Source organism: Lutjanus erythropterus, chromosome 5 (genome assembly GCF_056507025.1).
Source record: "Lutjanus erythropterus isolate fLutEry1 chromosome 5, fLutEry1.hap2, whole genome shotgun sequence".
In the NCBI taxonomy this organism is placed as follows: Eukaryota; Metazoa; Chordata; class Actinopteri; order Lutjaniformes; family Lutjanidae; genus Lutjanus; species Lutjanus erythropterus.
The window spans coordinates 17,602,663-17,629,299 of NC_139321.1; the positions used below are offsets into that span (position 1 = coordinate 17,602,663).

A 26,637-nucleotide genomic window follows, 5' to 3' on the forward strand; every position below is an offset into this window, starting at 1 on the left:
TGAACTTTTCCAAGTAAAGTTTTACCTACTGTTAAAATATGAATTTAAAAAGCTCAGTGTGATACACAACAGCATTCAGCTGGACAAACTGACGCTCTTGAAAGTACAGTAATCAGTCAGTGTCGGCAAAAAAAAGGAGAACGAAACAGAGAAACAGATATTCTATTACCAGGGTTAACTTCCATGGTGAAAAAAATGTCTGAACATTTTGAGCAGTACAGCTCACACAGTGACAAAACAGCTTCTCATTTTGGGGGCACTGACCAACTAAACTGACGCAATAACTCAGTTTTGAAGCATGAATTAAATACTTTGGGTCAGTTTTTTTTTTTTTTTTTTTTTTTTGCAGCCGTGCAACAGAGTTGTGATGTCCCATGAAACATTTGTGACAATTGCACGTACAGTTTAGACAACATTAAGACTTTCAAAAAATGAGCCAAAACAATGGACAAAAGCTGTAATTTAAAGAGAAGGCAGAGGTACCTATGTGCCCAGTTAAAAACTGGCAGCTGAGGTGGGCAGATATAAAGACATGCCTGAAGACATATATAAAACGTATATGTGATCTTTTTGATCTTGGTGTCACTGAGGATTTCATTTTCTGTTCCACTGTCCAGTGTTCAGTAACGGTGTTAGAAAACTTTGAAAACACTGAGTTTCTCAGTATTTTGTTTTGTGATACTGTATCGATTCTCAAAACACTGTACTGGGATATTTTGATATATGCAAAGATTTTTTGGCAGTGGTTAATTTTGTGTTGAGTGTATTATTATCTAGCTCCCAAATCTGCCTGATTTGTTTTGGTTGTCTGAAAGTGATATGTCGAGTTGGCTCTTTAATGAGGACATATTTGTCTTAGCAAGATTTATTTAAAATGCCTAGCGACTAAGACTGAGAATATTGTATAACACTGTATATACATAAGAAAATGTTTTGTCATGGAAATTAAATGGTTTGAAATCCTCTCTTTTTTTTTATTTGTGGAATTGTATATTATGACTTGGCATGTGGCCACAGCTGGGCACCATATATACACTTACTTAAATAAAAACCAATCAATCAATGTACAAATCCTCATTTTAATCTAATCTTTATATAGTCTTACAATTAGTATGATGTCAGTCTCAGTACAGAGTTGCATTTTATTTACCTTCAAATTCAAATTTTATTTAAATATCTTTCTTATAATAATAGATAGATAGATAGATAGATAGATAGATAGATAGATAGATAGATACCTGCTGTCAGGTGAAGCTGTAACCTGTAGATGGCATCCTGTCACAATCAGCAGCAGACGCGCGCGGACTTCCTGCAGCCAATCACAGCTCCGCTTTAAGCAGCTTCATAAAGTTCGCTTCTTTCCGCCGGTTGACTTCGTGTTTAGAGGAAACAGTCCGCAGCTCCTTGTTCTTCATCGGTCCTGCTGAAGATGTGGGCGACGTGCAACACACGGCCGCTCAAAGTGAGAGATACGAGCTCGGAGAGCCTCTAGTAAAGACGGGAGAAGGAGAAGATGTATCTATGGCGCTTCTCCATCGCCGTAACCCTCGGCTTGGTGTGGTATTTTTCGGACTGCGGCCGCACAGTGACACAGTACTTCATCTGTTTCCTCTTTTGTTTTTCTACCCCACTCATATTCGGAAACAGTGGGCGAGAGAGCAGCACCCAAACTGATGAAGAGGAGAAGGAATATACGCTCCAGGTATGATGCGTTATTGTGCTTTATTGCGGAAGAGTTTCTTTTTTACGAGCACTTACTGCACGATCAACACTGAGTTATGTTTTAATGAGATAATTATTAATGTGAGCGTGAGATGCACCTTTAGATCGTGTGATGCCACTTTAAACAGCCTTTCTCCATCATATGCGTTAATTAAAAGTGAGTTAAATCAATTAATTTTAATGTTTGCAATCCCATTATCACAGTGTTTAATCAGTAATCTAACTCGTTTTCCTGGTTACACTGACACCTGAGCTGTGAGTTTAGTATAACAAGCCAAATATTTAAGTCACTCATAGCCTGAGGTGCTTCTTTTTGCACTGAGGCCTGAACAACTTGTTTTCTCTCAACACATAACTCACTGTCACCCAGAGGCCAGAACCCAGAGTTTTACTATGTTCTTAAAGGCACAGTTCACCCCTAAAGTTAAAAATGCATATTTTTGTCTGGCCTGTAATGCTGTTTATCCATATAGATTATTTTAGTGTAAGTTGCAAAGTTTTTATCTCTCAAATTTAATGGAGATGGCACAGGGCTTGTGGTGTTTAAAGAGCCAAATAATGCATTTTTTTTTTAGAGCTGCAAGTAATGATTATTTTCAGTGTTGATTAATCTGTTGATTATATTTGTGTTTAATTGATTAGTTGTTGGTCAGGTAGGGTGATCTCTACTGAATTGGGATATGAAGATGTGCACAGTGAAACATGATGACAGACGATGCCCGTAACTCAGTTGCGTTTAATAAGAAAAACTAGTTTAATTTAATTGTTGACAACTAATCAATCAACTAATCATTGCAGCTCCACTCAACAGCAGTGTGTCTTTCCAGAAATCATGACCTGTTCCTCAAGATAATCCACAGACCTTGTCGGGAGCAGTTTCCTCTTGGAGCTACTTTCCTTCTGCAGTTCGTCAGCCGTGTCATGAGTAGAAGCTACTCATGGATGAGAAGCTTGTGCTCGTGACAGTGTGGAATGTAAACAGTAATGGCGTCCTCCTCGGCTGAGCTGCAGCCTCTCATCGATGACTTGAGAAGCAGCTCATTCTTATTCCCAGCTTGTCAAATACAGATGTTTTGTCACCACCCATGGGGGACTCATACAGATGCGCATGATGGTACCTGTTAGCAGCTGTGTGAGACACGGCGAGCTTTCGATGTAGAATAACGAGAGAAAGGTCTGTATAAAGAGAACGTGAGGTGGATAGATGGGCCAAAAAAAAAGGTGGACGTTCAGCCAGGAGACAGGAGTTCATGTCCCATTGTTTTGCTTTTCTCATATCAGTTTTGTCTTATCTCATTTTGAAATTTTTTTTTCAATTCAGTTAGTTTTCAGAGTGTGTTCGCTTTCAGTTTTGTTGTTATTGTTTTATTGAAAATGATTGGTTTTAGTTTAGTTTTTATTAGTTTCAGTATTCATTTTTTTATTAATTAGTTTTTTAATAATTTTTAATAATTATAATATAGGTATAGCATGTGTCAGGGTCAATTTAAGAAGTTCAGATTAGATATTACAATAAAAACACAACACTTTGTGAAGGCAGTTAACTCACAGTCATGTAGACATCTCAGTCTCAGTAAACATGTGCACCACTAGTTCCTCATGCTGATGACAAATATTACCAACAAGACTGAGACATTTCCTGTCAAATTCTTATTTTTATTCCAGTTAACTGATTTGTGTCACGTCATAGTTTTTGTAGCCCCAAACGTGGTTTAGCTGTAAACCTAACCATGTAGTAACCTAACCAAACTGTGACCATTTTGCAGCATTAATCACTTATTAAAAACGTTTTGCATCTTTATGAAATACCAAGAAATGGTGACAAGAAGTCGGTATATGACAAGTTGAGATGAGAGTGGGTTGTGAGTTGATGTGTACTTCCTTCTGCATGGTGATACAGGGTTCTGGTGTAGAAAGAAAGCAGTTCCTACATGAAACTGCTCACAAAAAAATTCTGTGGATTATCTTGAGTAATCTGGTCATGATTTGTGGAGAGAGACATTGCTGTTGACTTTTTCAATTTTTTTTTTTTTTGGTGCTTTGAGCACCACAAGCCATCTAATTCAGACTCAAGAGAAGGCAGACATCTCTATCACCAAAACCTGGCAACTCAAACCGAAAGAATCTAGATGGATAAATAGCAGTGCAGGCCAGAGGAAAAATATGTATTTTTAATTCTGGGGTGGTCTGTCCCTTCAATCTTCTTTGGTAGTTCACACATAGTTTTGTGTTTTCTAGGAATCCACAGAGGGAGAGTTGTTTGCTGACTTGATTGATGGAGAAAACCACAAGCAGGCTGAACCTGTGGAGTCTCAGTATCCACATGTAAAGAGGTCGCTACAGCAAGGTGAGGCTTGTTTTGAAGTTGTTTTAACATTTGCCTTTGCAGGTTAGAAACGCGCTGTAAGAGAATGTTAGAAATCAAGGTTGTGCTCTTGACTTCGGGCTGTTTTGTCAGCAAATTTAAGCTCTGTTTTCACTTGACACACTTGAAAAGGTCGGGTTTGCGTAGACGCAGCTGCAGCTGGAGCTCGTATTACATGAAGCGAGGAGGGGCTTTAGGGAAGGGAAGAAAAGATGAAAAACACACCCACTCAATAGATGGGTTGTGTACGGCTGTGATGTGTTAAAACAGGAAATAAGATATCTGGTTTTCATGCCTCATTATCAGTTGTATTTGCCTTGCATCTATTTTGTGCAGAGTTTATCAAATTGGTTTCTGTTGGGAGAAAAGATTGATATCACGGCTCTGAATGAACTCAGTTTCTGTTAGAATAAGAAAGGCTGTGAAAATGTGTTCCATGCCATTTACAGTCAAGTTTCTTAAGGCTCAAGTCAAACCCTGAAAACCATTGACAGAATTGTGGAAATGAGGTGGATAAAATAAGCTTTTTGCAACAATTTGGCCTTGAAAGCACTTCATGTTTTCACTCCTAAATATAACACTCATATTTGAGTGCAGGAGCTGTTAAAACAGGTTGTTTTGGGTTCATTTCTGACAAATTTCTATGCATTGATTTTTGTCTTTGTTAAGCACCTTTTTAAAGCAGTCATTCTCAGAGACTGGGTCGTGACCAGGACTTACATCTGCTGTACACCTTTAATAAAGAATTTTAAACGTGGATATTACAAAGAGATGACCTGTTAACTCAGCCTAAATGCATTTATTTCTCATTTGTAAAGTATTGAACATGTTTATATGTTTCAGTAACATGCATCAAGATAAGGTTATTAGTGAAATGGCAGTAAAATTATCAGGAACGTTCATTTATGCACAGCTTAACTCGTAGCAAGTTAATTGAAAAGGCCTATTATAAACTGGGTCACGATGGTTTGTCACTTTTTTAGTGCGTTCCCAGAAAAAAAAGTTTATAAAGGACCAGTGTGTAGGATTTAGTGGAATCTTGTAGTGATCTTGCAAATCACAAATACATCATCTCACCCTCCCTTTTCAAGTGTGTTGGAGAAACTGGGACAGACACGAAACTCGCACAAAACACGAATACACCAATGAAAACATACTCATGAATAGTATTTTCCATTTATGACATATTTTGCCAATAGATCCCCTAAATAAAGCACTTTATAAACTCTTTTAAAGGTGCTATATAGTATAAATAAAGTTATTATTAAATCTTACACCGGACCTTTAAATGATACCCAGACTTACTGGTATCCAGGTTAACTTAGTTCATTATTGCAATATTTCTATGCATTTATTTTTGTCATGTTTTGGCACATTTAAACTCTCCATACCTCACATGCATGGTACCTTTTTTTCAGTACAAACTCGGCTATAAGTCTGACTTCTCATTTAGTCAGTTTAACCAAGTATAAAGCTGCCTGGAACCCAAAAATACATGAAAAATGACACGGGTGCCTCTAAAAGTAAATATTGTTTCACTATACAGAAATACATCAGGAAAAGTTTGTTTACATGTGAAGTGTTATTTAACTAACCCTAACCCTAATTTTTACTTCTTTGTCAGATAAAACGAGAGGAACTATATTGATCCCACTGTCACTGTTACAGCAGCTCAAGTATAAAAACTAGAAGAGTGGAAAAGAGAACAAGATAAAGATATAACAAGTAAAAAATCTATACACCATATATGCATTTCCTTATTCAGATGGATGGTGGATAATTGTACATGATAACTACACACAAGGAGTGTAGCAACATACCAAAAAAAAATTTTCTGAAACATTGCTCTGTAAAATGAATAACTGCACAGAGGTTGAAGCAGGAAATTCACTGTATACCTGCACAGTATGAATAAATGTGATCTGTTCAGTGAAAGTCTATGTATGCCTGTAAATCGCTGAAAATATTAATAATTCACAGTGTTAAATGTCTTTTTAAAGAAGTGTTTTATGATCTACAGACATAAGTCAGCACAGTTAATTGTCATCTCATCTCTGCATGATATTAAATAAAGTGCTGTAAATAAAACATGTTCACTGATGAATAGACCGTCTTCATCTCACCAGCAGCTCCTCAGTTCAGAGAAAAATCCTGTCGTGGACGTTTGCGCTCGGTTTTCAGATGAGTCTTTTGGACAAGAGTAAAAATGAGAGCTTGAGTTTTAGCTGCAGTCTCTGTCTGTACAGGAGGTGAGTGTGGGAGCTTGGTGTTAACGTGAATTTCCTTTGTGACTGCTACCCTCAGTGTTCGAGTGCGCCTACGCTCAGCTGGTCCTGCCGTGGTACGGCGTTCCCGAGCCGCGCGAGCACCAGCCTCTGCACCAGGTGCTCAGCAGGGAAGTCGACTTCGTAATCGACCGGATCATTGAGAGGGCCAGAGACTTTGATGTTTGCCAGGCAGTCGTGGGCTCCATTCGGATTCTGACCCAGCACTTGCATAATGCGAAGCAGTCTGACAGGTGAGAGACTTTACACCCACTTTCTCTTTAAATGGCCTCAGAATTCAGGCAGCTTCAGTTACACTTTGCACTCAGTAATGTGTCTGAACTCCATAAATACCTCCATATTTTTTTTATCACCTATGAATAATTTACCTTAGTTTTACAAGATCACACCTGCAGTGACATCTTAATGGTTGTTCTTGTGCTAAATGGTGTTTCAAGAGCAGTAAATCCCATCAGATTTAAGATTTAGATGAAGAGATTATCAGAGGAATGAGGTGATAAACATCTGTGATCCAATAATCGGCTCTCTTCTCTCTTCTGTTTTAGAGAGCTCTTGTTCGCTTCCAGAGCAGAGGAGATTGCAGTTCTCCGAGAGTTCTCTGACGCTCTGGTACGTAACCTTTTTCCCGAATCTCTCTGGGGCCAAGAAGTCAACCGCTGTGCCTTAAATGAGATCATTGCCTTAAAGGGTAAGAAAGCACTAAACTCTGTCTCTTACATAAGGGCTAAGCCCCCCATGAATTCTTTTACGAGTGTGAATTGTACGTAATCCCTTATTGTCGGTGGCATTGAAGAGCTTAGGACATGAATTTTTGGGTTACATAAAAGGAAGGTGCCTTCTACAGTGATTTTCCAATCCCCCTGAAGGGTTTTGTCATTTTTAGTTAGAGATAAAATGTTTTATCTGGTAGGAGTCTTGCTGAGCAGGAGGTTTTTGCAATTAAGTATATAGCTCAGTTACAATAAATGATTTTTACAGCTGGAAATTATCTGCACGTCCAGCTTTCTCTTTATCTTGGCAGCTAGAAACAGCTCATTTCTGACAGAAATGTTATAATTGAGTGTTGGCAATAATTTGGAACAGTTGGCAAATTATGCAGGGCTTTGCTTTTAGTAAAAATGATAATTCTAATTTTGCCTAATGTTGCTATTGCTCTTATCAGCTACACAAGACATTAGAGATCAAAAGAAATGTTTCAAAGCGCCACATTTAAAGGTCTAGTGTGCAAGACTTACTGGGATTTATTAGCAGAATATGGCAGAAATGGAATATTTTGTTCCTAAGTATGTTTTCATTAGTGTTTTAATCACCGGAAAATAATGATGGGGGAGGATGGGGGTCCTCTACCATGGGGGTCACCATGTTGCACCGCCATGCTTCTTCAGTACCCCAGAGCGAACAAATCAATCACTGACCCTCGATATGGCCCTTGTGTTTTGGGTGTGTTTTGCAGCCACTGTAGGTAGAGCTGAACAATTAATTGAGTTTTTATCAAAACTGAAATATGTCTTACTGCAATTTTAAAATTGCAGGAGGTGCAATCTTTTTTAAAGGCAAAATGTTTGTCAAAATACCATTTTAAATTAAATACTGCTGTGCTGCAGAGACTGAAAGACCATGCAGGATTTCCCAAAAACACAATGCCTCACTATCTGCCTGTATGTATTGTCTCATTATTTTTGCTGTTCAGGACGCTTTACCAACCCAAAACCTCTGTATTTAAAATACTGGGAAACGCAACTGATAAATCTTTCATATTCTGCCTTTAAAAAACATCTTTGTTTGTTATAGATCCCCGTCGAAAATGAAAAAAAATATGTAAAAATGAGCCCTAATCGTTGTTTGCAATCTGCAAGCTCACCACTAGATGCCACTAAATCCTAAACACTTTTCCTTTAAAGTAATAGTTTGACATTTTTGGAAATGCACAACTTCAGTATCTTGTCCAGAATAAAGGTACAACATATTAATTAGTGAGCCGTAGAGGTGCTGGTAGGTGGGTTTTGTTTCCATTGGACAGAAACAGGCTAGCGGTTTCTCCCATTTTTCAGTCTTAATTTTAAGTTAAGCTAACCGGCTGCTGCTAACTGAGGGCAATAAAGAAAAAATGTCAAACTATTTCTTTTGAAACTTTCCATTGTGGAAGCCATTATTGCTGTCTGCCGCTGTATTACAACTATTCATAAACATGACTCATTTGGGGCTGTACAGAATAGATTGAGAATCTGAATGCCGATATTATGAACAAAGTTTCAATCAATCTTTTTTTTCATGTCTATTCATTCTATCCCAGTATTTCTAGACAGTTGCAGACAAAGATCAAGCTACCTTCAGGGAACAAACACGTCTTAGCTTCATTTTGCTGGAGGATGTGCAAAGAACCTTATTTCTAAAGAGGAGGCTCCTTTATGACATGTCAGACTGCGAGCAAAATAACAGCGACAGAAAATAAATAAATAAAAAGGTGGAAAAAAAAAAACTATGCTGAGAGTTCTTTACCACATTTTTCTGTCGTTTGTGGTTGCGTGAGCTTCTCTGTCCTCCCCTCTGCATGTTTGGCTCAGGGCGTGGTTCAGTTCCCATAGATTTTTTTTTCTCAGGCCCTGTGGTACGCACAGAGAAAAAAAAAACAGGCGAGGTGTGCGGGATGGAATATTGACACGATCGGCTTCAGTCAGATGGACCAGCAGGTTGTCTGTAATTTATGTTTGCATACAAATTCATGTTCGTTCGGTATATTTAAGACTTAAAACGAAATGATCACGGGGAGAGGATGACTTAATAATCTAACCTATAATATATACAAAATACATATATGAACTTTGACATTCTTGTGAATGTGTCAAGAATGCCTTGAAGGAATTTCTTTTAAATTATTACAAATGTCCGCCTGGACTCAAGGATGAACTGATTAGAATTTGGTGGTCAAAAGTGAAGTCACTTCGTCTTCACAAAACACATTTTTGGTCATACATTTCTTATACTAATTGTGATAAAATTTCACAGAAATATCTAATAGGAAAAAAATGATGAAATTATGACACGTTATATCCAAAAGGTAAAAGGTCAACTTCACTGTGACATCATAATGATCTGTAAAAACACTTGACGCTCTCTACAATCCAATCCCAATGTTTCCCCCTACAGCCTTATGCCCTGAACCCCACAGACCTCAGCTGATGTTACCTGGTAGTGTTTGAGTTCAGGAGGCTGCAAGGGCTTGAAATATTATCAACAGGACTCGAACAGCACTGTGTGACTTATCAGTGACATCTTCTTAAAACGTCTCTCAAAAATGCCCAGCACACATTTTATCGCCAACATCAGTTTTATAACTAATATTTATCTTTATTGTTTGAGGTTTTAATTCATTTTATGTTTGTATTATTTTAATTACCTGCTTCAGTCCTGAAATGTATTGATCCTGTTCAACAATGCAAAGCCCTAAAATAATCAATTACTTGTTTTCGTCAAAATAGCGTCATACACTTACATGTAAAGTTTGTTTCTCTTGTACAGCCGTTGCTGCTCCTCCCTTGTTTGTTTACAGTTCTTTAATGCTTCAGGGCTTGTTTATCATTACAGCGCTATGAACTGTGGGTAATTCCCTCAGGCAAAGAAGAAATGCAGAATAAGGGAGAGTGTGCATAAATGGCACAAAAAGTCTGTGAGCGAGTCCTTGTGGACTAACGATTTTACAGTGAGACAGCTCTAACCCCTATTATTTTTATTACTTATCAGGAACGCGTCTCAAAGTCTGAGGGTGGACGTTGGGACTGGGCCCATCAGTCCTCTGTACTCCTCTGTAAAAGCTGTCTCTAGGTGAAGACAGCATCTTCCTCTCTGGTTGTTATTCACTGGAATCATACATGTAAATACAGTGATGACTTCTATTTCGGCGTAAAATATTCCTTCAAAGTCTTCATGACAAACATACATGTGATGAGTCTGGATGGACATGGATGTAAACTGCAATGTGACTGGTTGGCGGAGGAAAACAGCTGTGAGGTTGTAATTCTAGTTGGTATAAAAAGAAAAGATTTTTTTTGGCGCTTCAGGCTGTAGAATTAGAGGGGAAACACTGCACACAGACACAGAGCAGACGGCAGAGAAGTACAAAAGTGATATTTCCTCCTACTTTGTCCACGCTAATGGTGAAGTGTCACATGCTGTCAAGATAATGTTGTCATAGAAACAAAACCCACGTGCAGCGTTTATCTTTCTGCACAAGCGGTTCATCCCCGTGCTCTCTGTCTGGTTTTCTGCCAGAGACAAACTCTATATGGACACAAGTTCTTTATTCATTTGATGATGTCGCAAAACAGACATTTGAAGCAATACAATACTCAATATAAGTTTTGAATAATGACATAAAAAAAAACCAGCAGTACTAGAAAGAAACCAAATGATTCTGAAACATGAAGCCAAAAATTAGTTGTTGGAAATCAGTTTTGCTTCTCTAGAATTCTTAAAACTTATAAATCCAGCCATTTAAAGGCCGCAATGTACCTTAAAGCTAGAAAAAAAAAAGCCAGGTTACCTAAAACGAGAAATTTGACCTCTTCACTGAGCTGACGTTAAGAATTTCTACCTTAATTCCTTAAAGATTTATGGTTAGCAAAAAAAAAAGTTGAAACAGAATATTTTGGTCTCTTGGTTGAGCTGACTTTAACAATCTGTACATTAAACTGAGATTAATAATTATTAGCAATCTGCTATCTGTTTTCAAATGGGTCATGTTAAAGTGTATAAAGTGTTGATGAGTTGTGCGGTTTTTGTTTGTATTTTTGTTTTTTTTTGTTTGACCAGACCACGACACTCTTCATAATGTGAAATGTGAAGCAGCAGGTTCTGTTCTCCGAAAAGTCTTATGCACTCACTTGCTGACAATGAATAAAAATAGATTAATTTAAACTTTAATTTGTGTTATTTCATAAGATTCTTAAATTAAAACCCTAACCCTCTTATGCAAACCATAGCTGTAGCTTGTTATTGGTTACATATAGCTCAATATTATCTGTAAAATCCTATTAAGACAAAGTTTGATATGTTTTCCTATAATGAGATCACTTTTCTGATGCAAAACAGTTTTCCTGAAATTCCTTTTTTGCAGTGCACAATCCAATAATATCATCAAATGTAAATATCCTGCCTCCTGATTTTGGTGTGTGTTTGTGTTGTGATAAACAGGGTGTGTAGGATTAGTGTGCCGGCTGTTTTTCCTCAGGTTTGGGCCTGTTGGTGACGTGGCTGTCTGACCCCGACAACCTGAACCAGCTGGTGGTGAGCCAGCTCGACAGCGTGACACCTAAAGGCTCTGTGGAGGAGCTGTGTGGATCAGACCTGGATCAAACCTCTCTGGCTTCACAGGAGGGCGAAGGCGAGCACGAGGGCAGTGAAGTGTGAGTGACTGTCATCTTTTGCACCCTGCCGGCGTGACCTAGTGACAGTGAGCCTCAAAGCAACAACTGCAGGAGTCGCCTTCCTTGTTTGAAATTGGATCTGACCTGCTTTTGATTTTTTTTTTCTTTTTTGGATTTCTAGGAGCTTGGAGGGAGCAGGGATATCAACCAGCAGCAGGATCAAGTCCAAACGGAAAGGTGCGTGTAGTGATGGTTGTAATTAAAAGGCTTTTAACTGTCAGAGCACCGCATGTGATTCTAATCTGGTTTTCAGCTCTGAGTAAGAAATCATTTCAGACTAGGATGATAGAGACCTGCGAGAGGCAGATGGAGTAGTTTGTGGGTGTGAAGAGAATAGAAGACTCTGCTTACATAACGTCTTGGACAACAGTTTGATGAACAGCAATGTGTTGTCAGCTACGTGACATTTTAATTTTCTTAACCAGCCTGCCTTTTAGCACATAATTAATCCCCTGTTTCCTTTGTTTGTTGGTCCAGGCAGCTAATTACACAAACGACAAGCTGGATGGCAAATCATTTCTGTGCTATCCTCAAGCAAAGTCTGTCTCTTCTCATTGCAAACAATCCGACAGTATGGTTACTGAATAAGAATTGATTATGCCACGATAATGAACCATCTGATATTGATGAATATGTGTATTCTCACAATATTCTGAAAAAAACCCACCAAAATTTGTCATAATCTGCAGGAGTAATTTAAGTTTGATAGGATATTCATTAATTGTTAGGCTGTTACATTAATTATAACATTGAAAGTCTGATTAGTAATTATGCTAACAGTACTTACATGCCTAATGAAATGTGGTTGATTAATTAATTGTGGTTTACAGCTGGAGAATTGTTTTTCTCACGAAATTTCCAGCCACAGTGATGCTCAAAGGATGTCATTCTTCCTCACAGTGCAGAAAAACAAGTGCAGATTTACAGTCAAATTGCTGTTAAGGTGAAGATCAAGGTCAGTGTAGACTGTTTTGCTATTCTCTTCATGTACAACACTCAGTATATCTGAAAGGGAAAGTGTGTCTTTTTTGTGCTGTGGTGCACACCAGGGGTTCCAAAACTTTGTCAGCTCAAGACCAAAAATAAAAGCTGTTGGTGTCTCCGCAGATCCAAACTTGCAGAAATACATCACGAATTGCCGTAACATCAACATTTATTCTGTTCTGTTCTGATGAAGAACCCAACAAACCATGAATTTAAAACGTATGTGAAATGTATATATTTCTTTATACAAAGCAATAATCAAATTTGCTGACTGTGACGTTCAGTTTTTACCACCTCACAACAAACTTGCGCTGTCCACTGAAAAGCTAGAGGGACGGGATAGTTTGTCAAGTTTGCTGTTTTATGTTATAAAATGCACATGTCATTTTTTGTTAGTGTTTGTAATGAGTCTGTTGTTTATGTTGGTGGCCCAACGCCTGGGCCACACCGGCTGTGAGAGCGGTGAGTGTGCGTCGGCGTCTGTGCGGACACCACAGACATGCAAGTGGCAGCATTTCAGCAAGGTAGCAATCACACACAGGTACACACAGCTAGTGTGGCCCAGGTGTAAATGGCCTTTCTCAAGTCCCGCCCCTTTTTTCTCTGTACTCCAACAATAGCTACACAAACTTGGTACCTCAATCAACATTCTCCTTTTCCTGTAAAAGCGTCATATGTGACATTTTAAGTTAGCTAATGTTAGCAAAATACTAACTCGCTAGCTAAATGCTAGCTAGGTAAGCTAGCTAATGATTGATCTAGATTAACTGGCTAGTTAACCAGCATTTTTACCAACACTAGCTAACTCAAGATGTGACTTTATACTGGTTTTACAGGTCCCTCAGCAGCATCTTTTAACCATCTTCAAAATGTGTTTTTCTTTTCAACATCATCAAGCCTAGCACACAGTTTATCTAAGTAAAGACAGGAGAAAGTTGACCGAGGTACCAAGCTTGCTCAAATGTCCTTGGAGCATAGAGTGAAAAGGGGTGGGACTTAGCCACCTTATTAATGGTTAAAACAATAAACCAGAACAAAAATGACATTTACTGTTAGATTTCTCGACCCCAGCCATGTTTTGCTACTATGTTTTAGAGTTGTTGTTCTCTGTTTTGAATATCATTTAATGATTGACGATGCTTTTGTGTCCCTCCTTCCGGGCTGCTTGCCACAATGTGACCAATTACACTTACCAAAAAGAGGGAATTAGCAATAAAGGTAAAATAAAGTACGCATACCAATTGGCAAACCCAATAAAAATGGGCCATGACCCTGAGTTTGGGACACACTGGTATGAACAAACAAGAAACCAACGAGGTCAAATACTGACTCTCTTTTAATACGTGTTTGTTGTAACTGTCAGGTAACAAATTAAAAGAGGGATGGTCCAAATTTGTGGACAAGATGAAGTCCAAGAAGGCCAAGAAGAAGAAGATGAAGAAGGTGGAGCAGGAGCTGGTGATGAGGATCATGGCGATCCAGGGAGACGTGTCAGAGGATGACGTCAGCAGCAGGGAGGGCTCCATTCACAGCCAGCAGGACTCTGACAGGGTGAATCTTCTGCATGTAACGTGATATATTAAACTGAAGGGAACAGTTTGTGAAGCATGACAGATTCATTGTTGGGTTTTTTTTGGCCAAACACCATCAGGAGGACAGCGATCTGGAGAACTACCTGACAAGCGTCCAAGAGGACATGATGGAATTCAAGCTGTCGTATGAGATGTGGCGCGTCGGCCGCTGGGCTGTCAGCATCCCTCATGTAAGTTATAAATATCAGTGACAGTGTGGAATGTCCTGGAGGCTTGTTATCTGTCTGCTGAGGCTCTGTAACAGCTTGTCCTTTGATGGTATGTTAATATTTGAGCTACAGTTTGGTGAAGAGTTAACTGTGTTGTAGGCCGAGTGCGAGGACGAGGAGCTGATCTTCACTGTCCACCTGGAGGAGAAGGACAGCCCCGAGAACCTACAGTGGGACATCAGGAAGACCTACATGGATGTTATACACTTCGGCAACAGATGGCAGGTAAAAGGCTTCTTAAAGGAATAGTTTGGATTTTTTGAAGAGGGGTTGTATGAGGTATTTATCCTCTGTAGATGATGGCTGACACATCCTCAGTTTGAAGAAGAATGCATTGCTGTGGACAGGGTCAGCAACAAAATGTATTTTAGCCACTTAAAAAAAGTCAGATTAAGTGTACGCCATATTTATTTCCAATGGGAAAGCGCTATTAGCGATGTCAACTCTTTCCAAATCAACCAGACTCCAATGGCTAAGTTATTCATTTAAAACTTGCAGAACACAGGAGTTGTTGGTCTGCTGCTGTCTTGATCTGTTAGTTTGTTTGCATAGTTGTGTGACTCCTGTGTTTTAAAAGGTTGGTCAGGATTGACCGAAGTTACACAATAACAAAAACAAACTAACAGACTGAGGCAGTGGTAGACCAGCAACTCCTGTGTTCTATGTAGTAAAGTTGCTGTAGCAAAAAAGGTTATCTGACAGCAAGATAAAGTGGTGAAAATATTCTAAATGTAGTATATACTGACATTTTTTTCCTACACTGGTACTCCTGCTGCTTCTTCAAACAGGGGATGTTAGCAGCCATGCACTGCATGCAATACACTGACTATTGTTGCCAACTAGTCAATTCTAGTGGTTTTACTCACAAGTATCTGATATTAGCCCCAACTTTAAGTGTTAGAGGGAAACTGGACCGGTTTTCAATCAAGGAGAAACAGCCAGAAGGTGGGTTAGCTCACAAAGTAGCAGGCTGGCGGTTGGCGGGTCCTGCGGTCCAGGCCTCAACAGTGTTGGTCCCTGCTCTTATGAGCGGTGAGCTCTGTCTTGTTTCTTCGGTCTAGGTTGATGATTGATGGATCCAGAAAGAAGAGAGCTGGCTCTCAAACAAAAGACTTTCAGTTGAAAGGTGATGAAGGTGTAGTGTCCTCAGCGGAGCTTTCAGAAACTGGCATCTCTATGGCACTCAATCAGCTGCAGTGCACACACACACACACACACACACACACACACACACACACACACACACACACACACGAAGCTCAACACATAATTAACTACTCCAGTAGAAAAAGAGGAACTATAACTGCTCTATCACTCTTAACACTAAGTACCTTATAAAACCACACATTGAAAAACCCATACTTCCCCTTAACATTATAACCTTTATGAAGGTTATAAAGGTAACTGAAAGAGGATCTTCTGGTTGACAGGATTTGTTCCTTTAACTTCAGAGTAAAGAGTTATGTTTATTCCTTATTGTCTATTCAGCATGAGCCAGAGGGGGAAGCCCTGATGTGACAACAAGCCACAACTTTTGTTTCACAAAGTGTGGAATTCAAGTTATGTACACCACAGAATTTAATTACAGTCATATGGGATACAGTTTTAAAACGTCTGCCAAAAGACAAAATCATTGACATAAGTACTGCTCAGTTAATACAGTTTTTTTGTTTTTCGTTTGTATTTTTATTTTAATTGCATTTCTAATTTTTTGTTTTCAGTTTAGTTTCAGTTAGTTTGCGGAGTGGGTTTTCTCATTTCAGATTAATTTTTAATGTTTAGCTTTAGTTTTTTTTTTTTATTAGTTTCAGTATTTGTATTATATTGTAGTTTATTAAAAATGTTATAATATGGGAGGTATTTGTACAATCCAATACAAACAGGACACTTTATGAAGACAATTTACTTAGTCATGAATATATAATTGTCTCAATAAATATATGCACCAGTGTCTCCTCATGTTTGTTGTGTAGACAAATGAACAACCACAAACAAACCAATTTTAGGGTAGTAACAAAAAATGTATGTAGCAACGACGATAATAATCACTGAAAAGCAGAAACAAATGAGTAAGACTCAAACTATTTCCTGCATGTTATTATTTGAGTTTAAGTACACAATATAGTTTCGGTTCATTTTGGTTTTATTAAGTCTAGTTTGTATTTTTAATATAGTTAACTAAAATGTATTAAGGCATTATGAATAACTAGAACTAGCCAGTCTCCTGACGGATGGTCTCATTTGCTTATATGGGTCACATTAGAGGCATCAGTATTAAATTGAGACTGTTTCATAACCAGATAAAAATCTTTGTAGCATGTTTAACTATATAACCTTGTTCCTAAGTCTTGAAGCTTTCTTCTCATAAAGCATTATTTAGTTTTGCCTTTTTTGCCTTTTTTCAGGACTCAACCATTTTGCCCACGGTCCTGGTACTGGAGGAGTCGGAGGTCAACGATGAGGTGAAAGAAGAAGCCAGAATATCAGTGGAGCACTTCCTGCAGGTGAAAGACTCCAGAACAACTTGCACGTGTTGACAGATAATCACTCAGATATCTTCATGACTCAACGTTTTCGTTTTCTTTTCCAGGAATTAGTTTCTGATAATGTGATTGGCCACACTCAACCGGTTTTTCAATTCCTCTGCCCACTTGACAAACTGCTGAATGAGGAGGAGCATTATGGAGGCGTGTGGGGCATTCTGAGTGGTCTGGCTTACTTCCTGACTCCAGGACATGAGGAAGACGAGGTAAACCTTCACATATCTGCTTTTTGTCAAGCTGACCTCTTAAAAAATGATTCTTGCTTTTGTGTTTTTTGGCTGTCATTCCTATCGGTAATAGTAAGATTGTACATACTGAGTTGAAAATTTATCTGATAGGGCAAGAAAACTGACATGATTAGAAAAACTCTTTGACGAGACAAACTTATTTGCGAGGGAAAACAAAGGCGAATGGTAAAATTATTATTTAAACTATCCAGTGTAAACATCCATGACAGTTGACCTACTTAACGTGGCTGTGCGCTAATGCAGTTTCCCCGCGCAGGGAGGGCTTATTACTGACACACTCACTTTTAGTTTCCATTCCAAAGAAAGTGTTGGCCTCTTCACAACTCGTCCCATCACCTCTTTGCTCATATTTCTGCCCTGGTGACATTTGTTGGCGTCACAAAGAACAAAGTGCTCTCCAGAGACGGCAGAAAAAACATTCTCAAACACAAGCACAATATTAAAAGACCATAAAAAATGTACAAATAAATTTACAAATGAATCACCCTAAATATAGAACGAGTATTATCAAAATAAACTTAAAATCAAGTGGTTGCACAACAGAGCTGTATTATGTAAGCAAGTAAGATTAGTTGTTGGGTGGAAAAGACAAGTATGTAAAATGTGTTTTCAGACAGGATTTAAGAGAAAAAACTAACTGGAAGACTGCTCCAAACCTGAGGTGCCAGTACCACAAACACTCGAGCACCACTTGACCTTAACCAGAGGGGTGTACTACGAAGCAAGATTACCATGGTAACTTATGCTGAACTCATAACCTGGCCCGGAGCAGGTTATGTTCAGAGTTCTTGTTTAAATTGGCTGACAGAGGCACCACTCTTTAACCAGTGAACTATATTTTATGAGCAATATTGATTCTCAGCTCATGGAAGATGTATATTTAAACCTGTCGAGTCATGTGTTAGTAATGCCACTGAATGAAGCCGTGTAATATAGTTGCAGATGCACAAACTTACGGCATTGCGTTGCCATGGGAACCTCAATTGGTGATGCAGAAAATCATTTTTTCCTGTTTGCTTCAGGTCATATAACATTCATTAACACTTTAAATTTTACACAGCAGATCATCCACACACTAAAAGAATGATGAAGAAACTACAGGCCAATTTGAATTCTGTTTTTTCTTTTTGTTTGTTTGTTTGATCCTGATGTGGCTAAAAGCTAAAGTGATTTCCATGTGTCTGTCATTATTGGACACTATCAGACCTAAATGCACTTCTTGAGTATCATGTTTAAATATGCTGTATCAAGTTTATTATGCAGTTGTCATGTTAGAAATAAACAGCAAGCATTAAAAGTGCATGAAGTCCATTAGTAGTCATTTTCAGCAAGCAACAGTGTTGCTGCTTGCTGTGATACATTTCTTGTATTTTTCATAGCTCTCCATTATAACAGCCTGTTCATCTTTACTGAAGTGGGCAGCACACAAGTGGTCCATTTTGTGCAGAAGAAGAGTCAAATGATGCACTGATTGCCCCTTAATATGTGAACGTGCACAGAGACTGAGGATGAAAGCCTGGGTTAAGAGAGTTGATAACCACCATCGTTATACCCGCTATCTCTGACTGCGGTTGTAGGTTTTGTCAAGCCAGCTCATGCAACGAGTCTGGTTATGTTGAGCTTCCTTTGTAGTGCAGCCCTCTGGACTGTGGAACAGGTAGCAGGCTTAATGCAGCAGATCTGAGAGGCCTTTTTGGACAGAAAGCAGTTAAGAGTTCTCTGATGTACTTTGGTGCGTGGCCATCTAAAGCTTTGTAAGTCATGAGTGAGACTTTAAAATAGAGTCCAAAGAAAATTGGTAACCAGTACAAGCACACTAAAACGAGGGGGATGTGAGAAAAGTGTTGGGCAGTCTTTCATTAGACCTTGCCTGCATGATAAATGCATGCATCTTTCAAACTCTGCGTCACCTTTTTGTAAAACGGTGCAGAGGTGAAAACTCAAGCTGACATCAATAAGACCTCATCAGGATTATTTTCTCAGACTATCGAACGCTCCCCCCCCAGAGACAAAGAAGACATTTTCTATATTCATAGCACTGCTTGTAATAAGTAAACTAAACTTCATGTTTAAAATAGGTGGAGTCAGATGTAAGTAGGTTTGTTTAGTTTCTGGTGTCACTTTGTATTAAAAAGGCCATGGCCTTGGGGTCAGCAGTCATAACCTGATTGTTTTGTTTTCATTTGCAGAGTTCCAGCCCTCAGACAGAAGCCCCAAAAGAAATCTTAACGCCATCATTACATCCAGTATCATCCGCTCTGCCTTTAGAAAACCCTGGTGCCTCCAATGGGAAAGGCAGTATTCCAGGGGCTACAATCCCAACTATTGTTATCTCACAATGTGATCCTCCTTCAGAACCACCGGAAGAACCAGAAACTGAAAAGGAGCCACAGTCTGCAAACGAGAACTACTCCCAGGACAAATCAGAAGACTCTGATAATCCCTTAACCTCTCACTTTAAGATGATTTTCAAAGGACTGACCCGATCCAGGTCCCAAGAGTCTCTGGTCTCAACGAAATCAACCGGTGATGAAGACCCACCTGATTCAGACTCGACGCCACACTGCAGCCAGAATGGAGGTGTGCAGGGGGAAGGTGCAGAAGGTCTGTCGTGGCTTCACTTCAGCGCACGGTCACATAAAAAGGAGAAAATATGTTTCAAGATGTCGGGTGGAGCAAACAAGGCCAAAGGGAAGGACCAGGGCACTCTGCCAAGAGGGGAAGACTCCCAGTGTCAGAAGAGTCAAGTCAACTGGGAGCAGATGGAGGCGACTAAAGCCATATTTGATCTGCTGAAGGAAATATCAGGTTTGTTCACTGTTCAAATTCAGATTTAGAGCTTCGGGACAGGATCATACCGGTGTTTCTGTATATGGTTGTCCAAATCCTGAGTACTTCTCTGCCAACATTTTTAAAGCATGCTGCAGCTTTTTAGATTAATTAGTGCATGTTTCCCGAAGTCTAGACTGCCACTTGTTTTAGCTCATTCCAGTGCCATCAACCTGTAGAGACCTGACAAGGCTAATACTTTTCAATCTGCTTTATTAATCATCCTGAGGAATTTTAAAGTGAAAGTATGGCCTGCTTTAATAAACCTTTTGGGTGGTGCATTCGTGTGCTTTTGAGAAGCTCTGATAGCCAAGGTTTGACAGTTGGCAGCCAAACAGCATTGTATTATTCACAGGCCATGTTGTCAAAAGTGGAATGTGAAAACAGACACTCAGCAGACATTGATGTGATGAAAAAGATCTAGTTCATTTGGTAACTTTGTGCATTGAAAGGTTTGTTTTTGTAGATGCCTTGTCTTACAGGTTGTAGCGTGGGTGAAATGTGACGGCCACCCTGCTAATGGTTATAACTAAACCAGGACAAAACAGCACATAAATAAACACTGTGTACTTCACAGATACATTACAAGCATTACGATGGAACATAAAACGGTAAAACTTTAGACACTAATCAGTCCAGCGCTGCATGAAGGGAAATGTGGGTTGTTTTAATCTCAGCTACATTAGAAACCAGAGCAGATAGCCAGAGAACAGCACACTTAGGTTGCAAAATGTAGATAAATGTATTATTCAACGTCTTTTTATTGGATATTAACCTCACATTTGCATGCATAATGTTAAAAAAGTAGATTTGAAGTGTAAATAAGTGCTTCAATTCATGCTCTGGTTGCACTTGTGTGAGATGCAAGCCTGCACGGAGCCTGCAGACAGTTGCATCTAGACTAAAATGAGAGCATATCTGTTGCGTAAGACGTGCAACACCCTCCGATGTGCAAAATGGGTTGTAATTTAGGGGCAATTGCAGGGATACAATGATTTGCAACTTCAAAAAGTGGGACATGGGACCATAAAATGGAGGAGGCCAATAGCCTATTGGACCCACTATTTCTGGTGCCCAGAGGCTGTAGGTTATCTAAAATAACAGGATTTGATCTTTTGTTTACAAAATGTTTCACCACTCATCCAAAATGCTTTATCAGGAAACAATTAGACAACCTTGACAAAAAATAACCTTCACTATTGTGCTGTACCAAGGCTTGTTTGCCTCAGTGTTGCTTTTATGGCCTGTGTTTTGTTGGTCTATATCAAGCCTACGCTAAAGTTGCTGCTGCTGCTTCCTCCTGTGGGTCCCTGCGCTGCGTGCCTGCCTCTCTCTCGCTCTCAGCTGCCATCATAGGGACACTTAGAAAAAAAAACATCAAATAAGTACCGCTGAAGCTTCTAATCCCAAAAAGCTATTTGGGACAGCCCTGCCTTGCTGTGATTAATGATCTACCTCAGTGTTTCCCAACCTTTTTTTTCCTTGAAGCCCCACCTACTTGTATCAAGGAAAAGCTGAGCTCTAGTATAAGCTTAACATTTTTTTTCTTTAACAGTCCAACAGAGTAGGTTTATACACACTCCGAACTAAGACGACCTTAATTGGCTTGTTAACTCCTCGCAAAACACACTTAATTCAAACTCGACAGAGTTTGTTAGTCTGTCCACTCTGCCAACAATCACCAACTCTGGTTTGGTCAAAATAAATCCTTAATTCACTGCGTGAAAACAGTGTAAAGAGTCTGACTCTGCAGGCTGTTTTCCTCTCACTCGTCACTCAGCTCAGCGCACTCATGGTCGGCAGCGTGGGTGTGTCCTGAGCCGCTGAATCAAAGCGCGGTGCCGAGCAGAGACTGTCACTCTGCAGACTATCACATTAGCAGAATAAAATGACAAATATCGCCCTAAAAAATCTGCCAAAAAAAGCAATTGGCAATGGATTCAGCCCATCACTGATAGACGATACCCAACCCTAGCTGAAAGACAAAAAAATATACAAAAAAAACCTTCTGAAATAGATTCATGTACCGGCTTTTGATAAATTGTGTTTTTAGTTAACTTGCAAATCTAATTTTGACAACCTCAGAGTAGACAAAGCCTGGGGGACCCCCTGTGACTTTTTTTGCTGACCCCAGGCTGGGAACCAGTGATCTATATCAAGCAAAATTCAAACAGTCAAGTTCTGTATTGTACTGAAAAACACTGAAACCAGAGGCTCACTGGAATATATGAAGAAGAGCGTTTAATAATCTAAACAGCTGTCAGGCTTTAGAACATCGTTGGCAGCCTTGTTAAATCCACAGTGATCAATATTTTTAATACTGACATTGAATCAAATCACTGATCCGTTAAAAGGTCTCTAACAGGGCCAAGATTATGTATAATTAACAACTCAGGTCAAGTCAGTTTTATCTATATAGACAAGACATTTGCCTCGGAGGGAAAGGGCTTAACTGTCCATATAAAATACAACAACCTCAATCCTCAGACTCTTAATTTGGGTTTGGAAACACACTCTAAAACCCAACTATGCAGCTACAGAGCTTTGTAGCCTTTTTATCTTTAGTTTTACACTTGCATATGTTTGGATCTCAGCTATTCTCATCTACCCCTGTAAGCTGTACTCAGGGCTTCTTAGGCACCGTCCCTGATTTCTGGCTGTTTTAAATAGTGCTTAATTCAGTAGATTGTACACATTTCCTCTAGGACAACTTTACAGGCTCAATGTTTCTTGCTTTAATCCCTGTATTACAAGTAAGTGCAAAATATTTGTGACAAATAAGCTAAAACATACAAAAACACTGATCTGGACTTTTTTTTAGGATGCTTTTGAAGATAAACTCTACCACTCTATCTGTCTTAACAGGGAACTCCATCCTCATAAACATATTCGATGCCATTTTGAAACCTGTTATGCCCATCTTGAAAAAGTAAGTATGGTGCTGACGTTCAACCCTGACAGATCCTTGGATCCTTGCCTGTGAGTGACTCTTGGTCGTGTTATATTCTCCTCCAGAAAAGTGAACTCTTTCCTAAACAAGATGAACCCGACAGAAGTGCAGATGGCCTCCTACATCGACACTATGCGCGACAAGCAGTGGCCAGAGTTTCAACCGGCGGCACCTCCTCCCCCTCGCACAGAGGAGGAGAAGAACGAGACCAGGGAGAGAGCGCACAACCTAATCAATGCCAGATGTAGGCGACACCCTTCCACACTAGCAGGAAGTACCCAGGTTTTGTGGCAGTTGATATTCTATACTGGATGTATTTTTATGTCTCTCTGCAGATTCTAACTATCTCGTCCTGAAGAAGACAGACATGGAGTCTGTTTTTAATCTTTTCCAGGACAGTGAAGAAAACAAAACTCTTGTATATGTGAGTATAGCAGCATGTACTGTCTGTCACCATTCTTTGTTTATTATATCTACATTTCAAGATTTATTTAAAGTGGAAATAGACAACTTGTTTGTTTTAACTTATCATTGTGAAGTAAATGTTGATTGCACAGTGTAACGGCTGTAGAATAATGACACCAGGCACATGCAGACTGGTTGCCCGTAAGCATTGCTTTCACTATGCAGTCGGTCTTCAACCTGGCACAATTTTTCCTGGAAAAATATTTTCTCCACCATAGACTAAATCAATTAACAAATTCACACCATTTCTGCTACTGTTATCTTCTATTCTATCTTCAGTATAAAATTGAGACAATTAAGCAACGCTACATGAGAGGGTGAGCTTTAACGTGATTATTAGCACAACACAGATGTGGTCAGGACTGAGGAGCTTGCGTTGAGGTCCATAAGCATCACTGAAGTGCTAATAATCACGTTAAAGCTCAGCCCCGAGTGTAATATTGTGATTCACAACAGGTTACAGACAAACTAAATGATATAATCAAGATTTATTCATAGTCTGGGGCAATTTGCTCTCAAAATAAAAAAAAAAAAACTTCTTGCAAGTGTTATTTCCCTGGAAACGCACAGGGTGTGACTAATAACTGGAAAACAATCAGCCATGTTGGTGGAACTCCTATGTAATGAAACCTAATTTACTACTCCAGCAAGTAGTCCGGCTCTTACTAATGACCAGCAACAGAGACGACTTGTAGTCCCTGTTGAGTCAGCAGCCAACTTGAATTAATGTTAATACTTTCTACAGATCATGAGATCTTCCAAAGTGAATAATTACCATGCATCCAAATACAAAATTGCTTCGTTAGCTCAATCTTGCCGTAATGAAGATATCTGCTGAAAAAAAAAGTAATCACACTACTTTCTCCTCTTCTATTTTCAAGGTGATTGATAGTTGATCATTTCTACACAAAGCTTGACTAAAGCTACACTCTGTTTCTGAAAAAAAGAAAAAGAAAAAGGAAAGTGATGTGCTGTTGTGTTGAAGTGTTTTTCCCTGTGAGACAGCGTTTCCATGGCAATGTCCTCCATGGTTTAGGGGTAGGTTTTGGTTAGGTGTAGCAGAATAAGATAAGGGCACCTGTTGTCCTCCCCACAGCAGCACAATAATCTTATCACCTGGAAATGCTAGGGGGATGAAGAGTTTTGTGTTTCCACTTTAATTTAGCATTTATATCTTGTTCTGATTTTTGTTGCCTTATCTTTCATAACAGATGCTCCTGTCATTCTTATTGAGGGAATTTTTTCCCAATGAGCATTCCCTACATATGAGCGCTGCTGCCCTGCAGAAGGTGACCAACTCCACCAACTGATCTGTGAACCCCGATTGTCTTTTTAATGATACTTTTCTAACATTTTTAGAAGATGAAATTATTTATTAAACATCTTAAAATGCCTTAAAATATGTGTGACCATTTCTGTATTGATGCCAGACACTCCTTTATGATGTCATTTTTTTTTTTTTTTTTACCTCGAACATACTGTGAACATTTTGTGATTTTCCTTTGTTTTTTATTTTGTATAGTTGGACTGTAATATTTGTAAGTGAATTCTGAAATATTCTTTGTGGGAGCCGGCTTTACATATTGTACTTTAATTGTTAAATGAGGAGAAGAAAGTAAACTAAATTTCATATTTCCAGTTTGAATTTCACCTTTCACTTTTTAATGTGAAACAATTTAGATTTTCTAACGTATTTTGTGTCACTTTGAGCACTTGTGTATGGTGAGAGTGTTTGTATACTGGTAAATTTAGTTTTATATAATGGACTGCGTCACAATGACTTATCACCTAAATCCAAAACCCAATATCAAGGAAACTTGAAGTAGTGTTAATGTAAATAACTTGAATTTATTCCAAATAAAATATTTTAATAAAAAGTTTTATCAGCTAAATTCTGGCTGTGTGTACTTTAGTTTAGAGTTTAGACTTTAAAAGATAAATATTGTAAATGTAGCAGTACATGTAAGATGCAAATTAGGTGCTGATGCTAGCAGCTTGTTTGCTCTGAAGCAATATTTGAGGAAAAGATTTTTCAAACAAGTTCAACAAGTTTATTCTCCTAGGAAAATTCTGTTAAGTGTGATATCTATTAAAATAATTACATACATGAAAACACAAAACTAAAATGTCTTGGTAATATGCAGACAACATTTTTCTGCTGGAAAAAGTTACAGCCAAATAAATTTGCTGAAGAATCCAGACATTCCTCAGATTTATGGCTAACAACGTTGGCAATGTTTCTATAACCCGTAATGAAAATGCTGCCTCTAATGCTCACGCTATCTCATTATGGAAGTGTAACAGAATTAATTACAGGATTATTCTGGTCCAGGTCACAGGAGGGAGATTATCTGGCAACACGAATTCATTTTTATTGACTTAAGATCCCTGGAGCAAGGTAACAACATCACTCTCCAAACATTTTAATTTACACAAGGAAACTCGTCCAGTTTACTTGATCCTATTACCAGCTGGAGGTGATGACTTTGTATTAACATGAATGCAAAATGCCAAACCCATGATGAAAATATTAACGCGGTTATTTAGTCTGTGCTTTAATAATCCTCTGAAACTGCCAGACCCACCACTGTTTCGGTCATTATCGATGGATGTCGGTTTAATCACGCGTTTTTGAGTTGTCAGTTGTAAAATCACCTAAATAAACTGAACTATATATGGAACTGTGCCAGGTAATCGTTGCCACTAGCAACCGAATGTTCAACTGAGACTAACTGCTGGTGGCGAAGATCCCAAAGTTTCCTTGACATACCAAATATGTGAAGCTATAAAAAGATGTGCAAGACATCTAGTACAGCCATTCCCAAATGTAAGAATGCCTCAGCCTTAACCTGACATCTGGTAGTCTTCTGCAGCCTATCCAAACCAAATCACAACACTGATCATGACACAACGCTAATCGTACCTGTGACAAGGTGTGTTCCGGTGTTAACGTTACAGGTCACCAAATACGGTGTAGCACCTGTTACACTTGGTCAGATGACATGTAATTTAAATACCATGG

The 26,637-nt window shown here is 38.9% G+C and overlaps 1 protein-coding gene across 1 annotated transcript; it reads left to right on the top strand.

Moving 5' to 3' along the window:
• Window positions 1-1,358: 1,358 nt before the first annotated feature.
• Window positions 1,359-25,253, top strand: LOC146326641 (uncharacterized). The gene is made up of 16 exons (XM_084718946.1): window positions 1,359-1,702; window positions 3,961-4,069; window positions 6,392-6,605; window positions 6,918-7,060; window positions 11,600-11,774; window positions 11,917-11,972; window positions 14,143-14,330; window positions 14,431-14,541; window positions 14,680-14,805; window positions 16,986-17,084; window positions 17,171-17,329; window positions 19,561-20,179; window positions 23,066-23,129; window positions 23,216-23,394; window positions 23,486-23,574; window positions 24,827-25,253. Exons 1-16 carry the CDS (start codon window positions 1,514-1,516, stop codon window positions 24,923-24,925), a joined length of 2,619 nt encoding a protein of 872 aa, XP_084575072.1. The 5' UTR covers window positions 1,359-1,513; the 3' UTR covers window positions 24,926-25,253.
• Window positions 25,254-26,637: the final 1,384 nt, after the last annotated feature.

Coding starts and splice junctions, on each gene's coding strand:
- LOC146326641 (XM_084718946.1), top strand. CDS start 1,514: ATGTATCTATGGCGCTTCTCCATCGCCGTAACCCTCGGCTTGGTGTGG. Junction 1,703..3,960: donor AGAAGGAATATACGCTCCAG/GTATGATGCGTT, acceptor TGTGTTTTCTAG/GAATCCACAGAGGGAGAGTT. Junction 7,061..11,599: donor TGAGATCATTGCCTTAAAGG/GTAAGAAAGCAC, acceptor GTTTTTCCTCAG/GTTTGGGCCTGTTGGTGACG.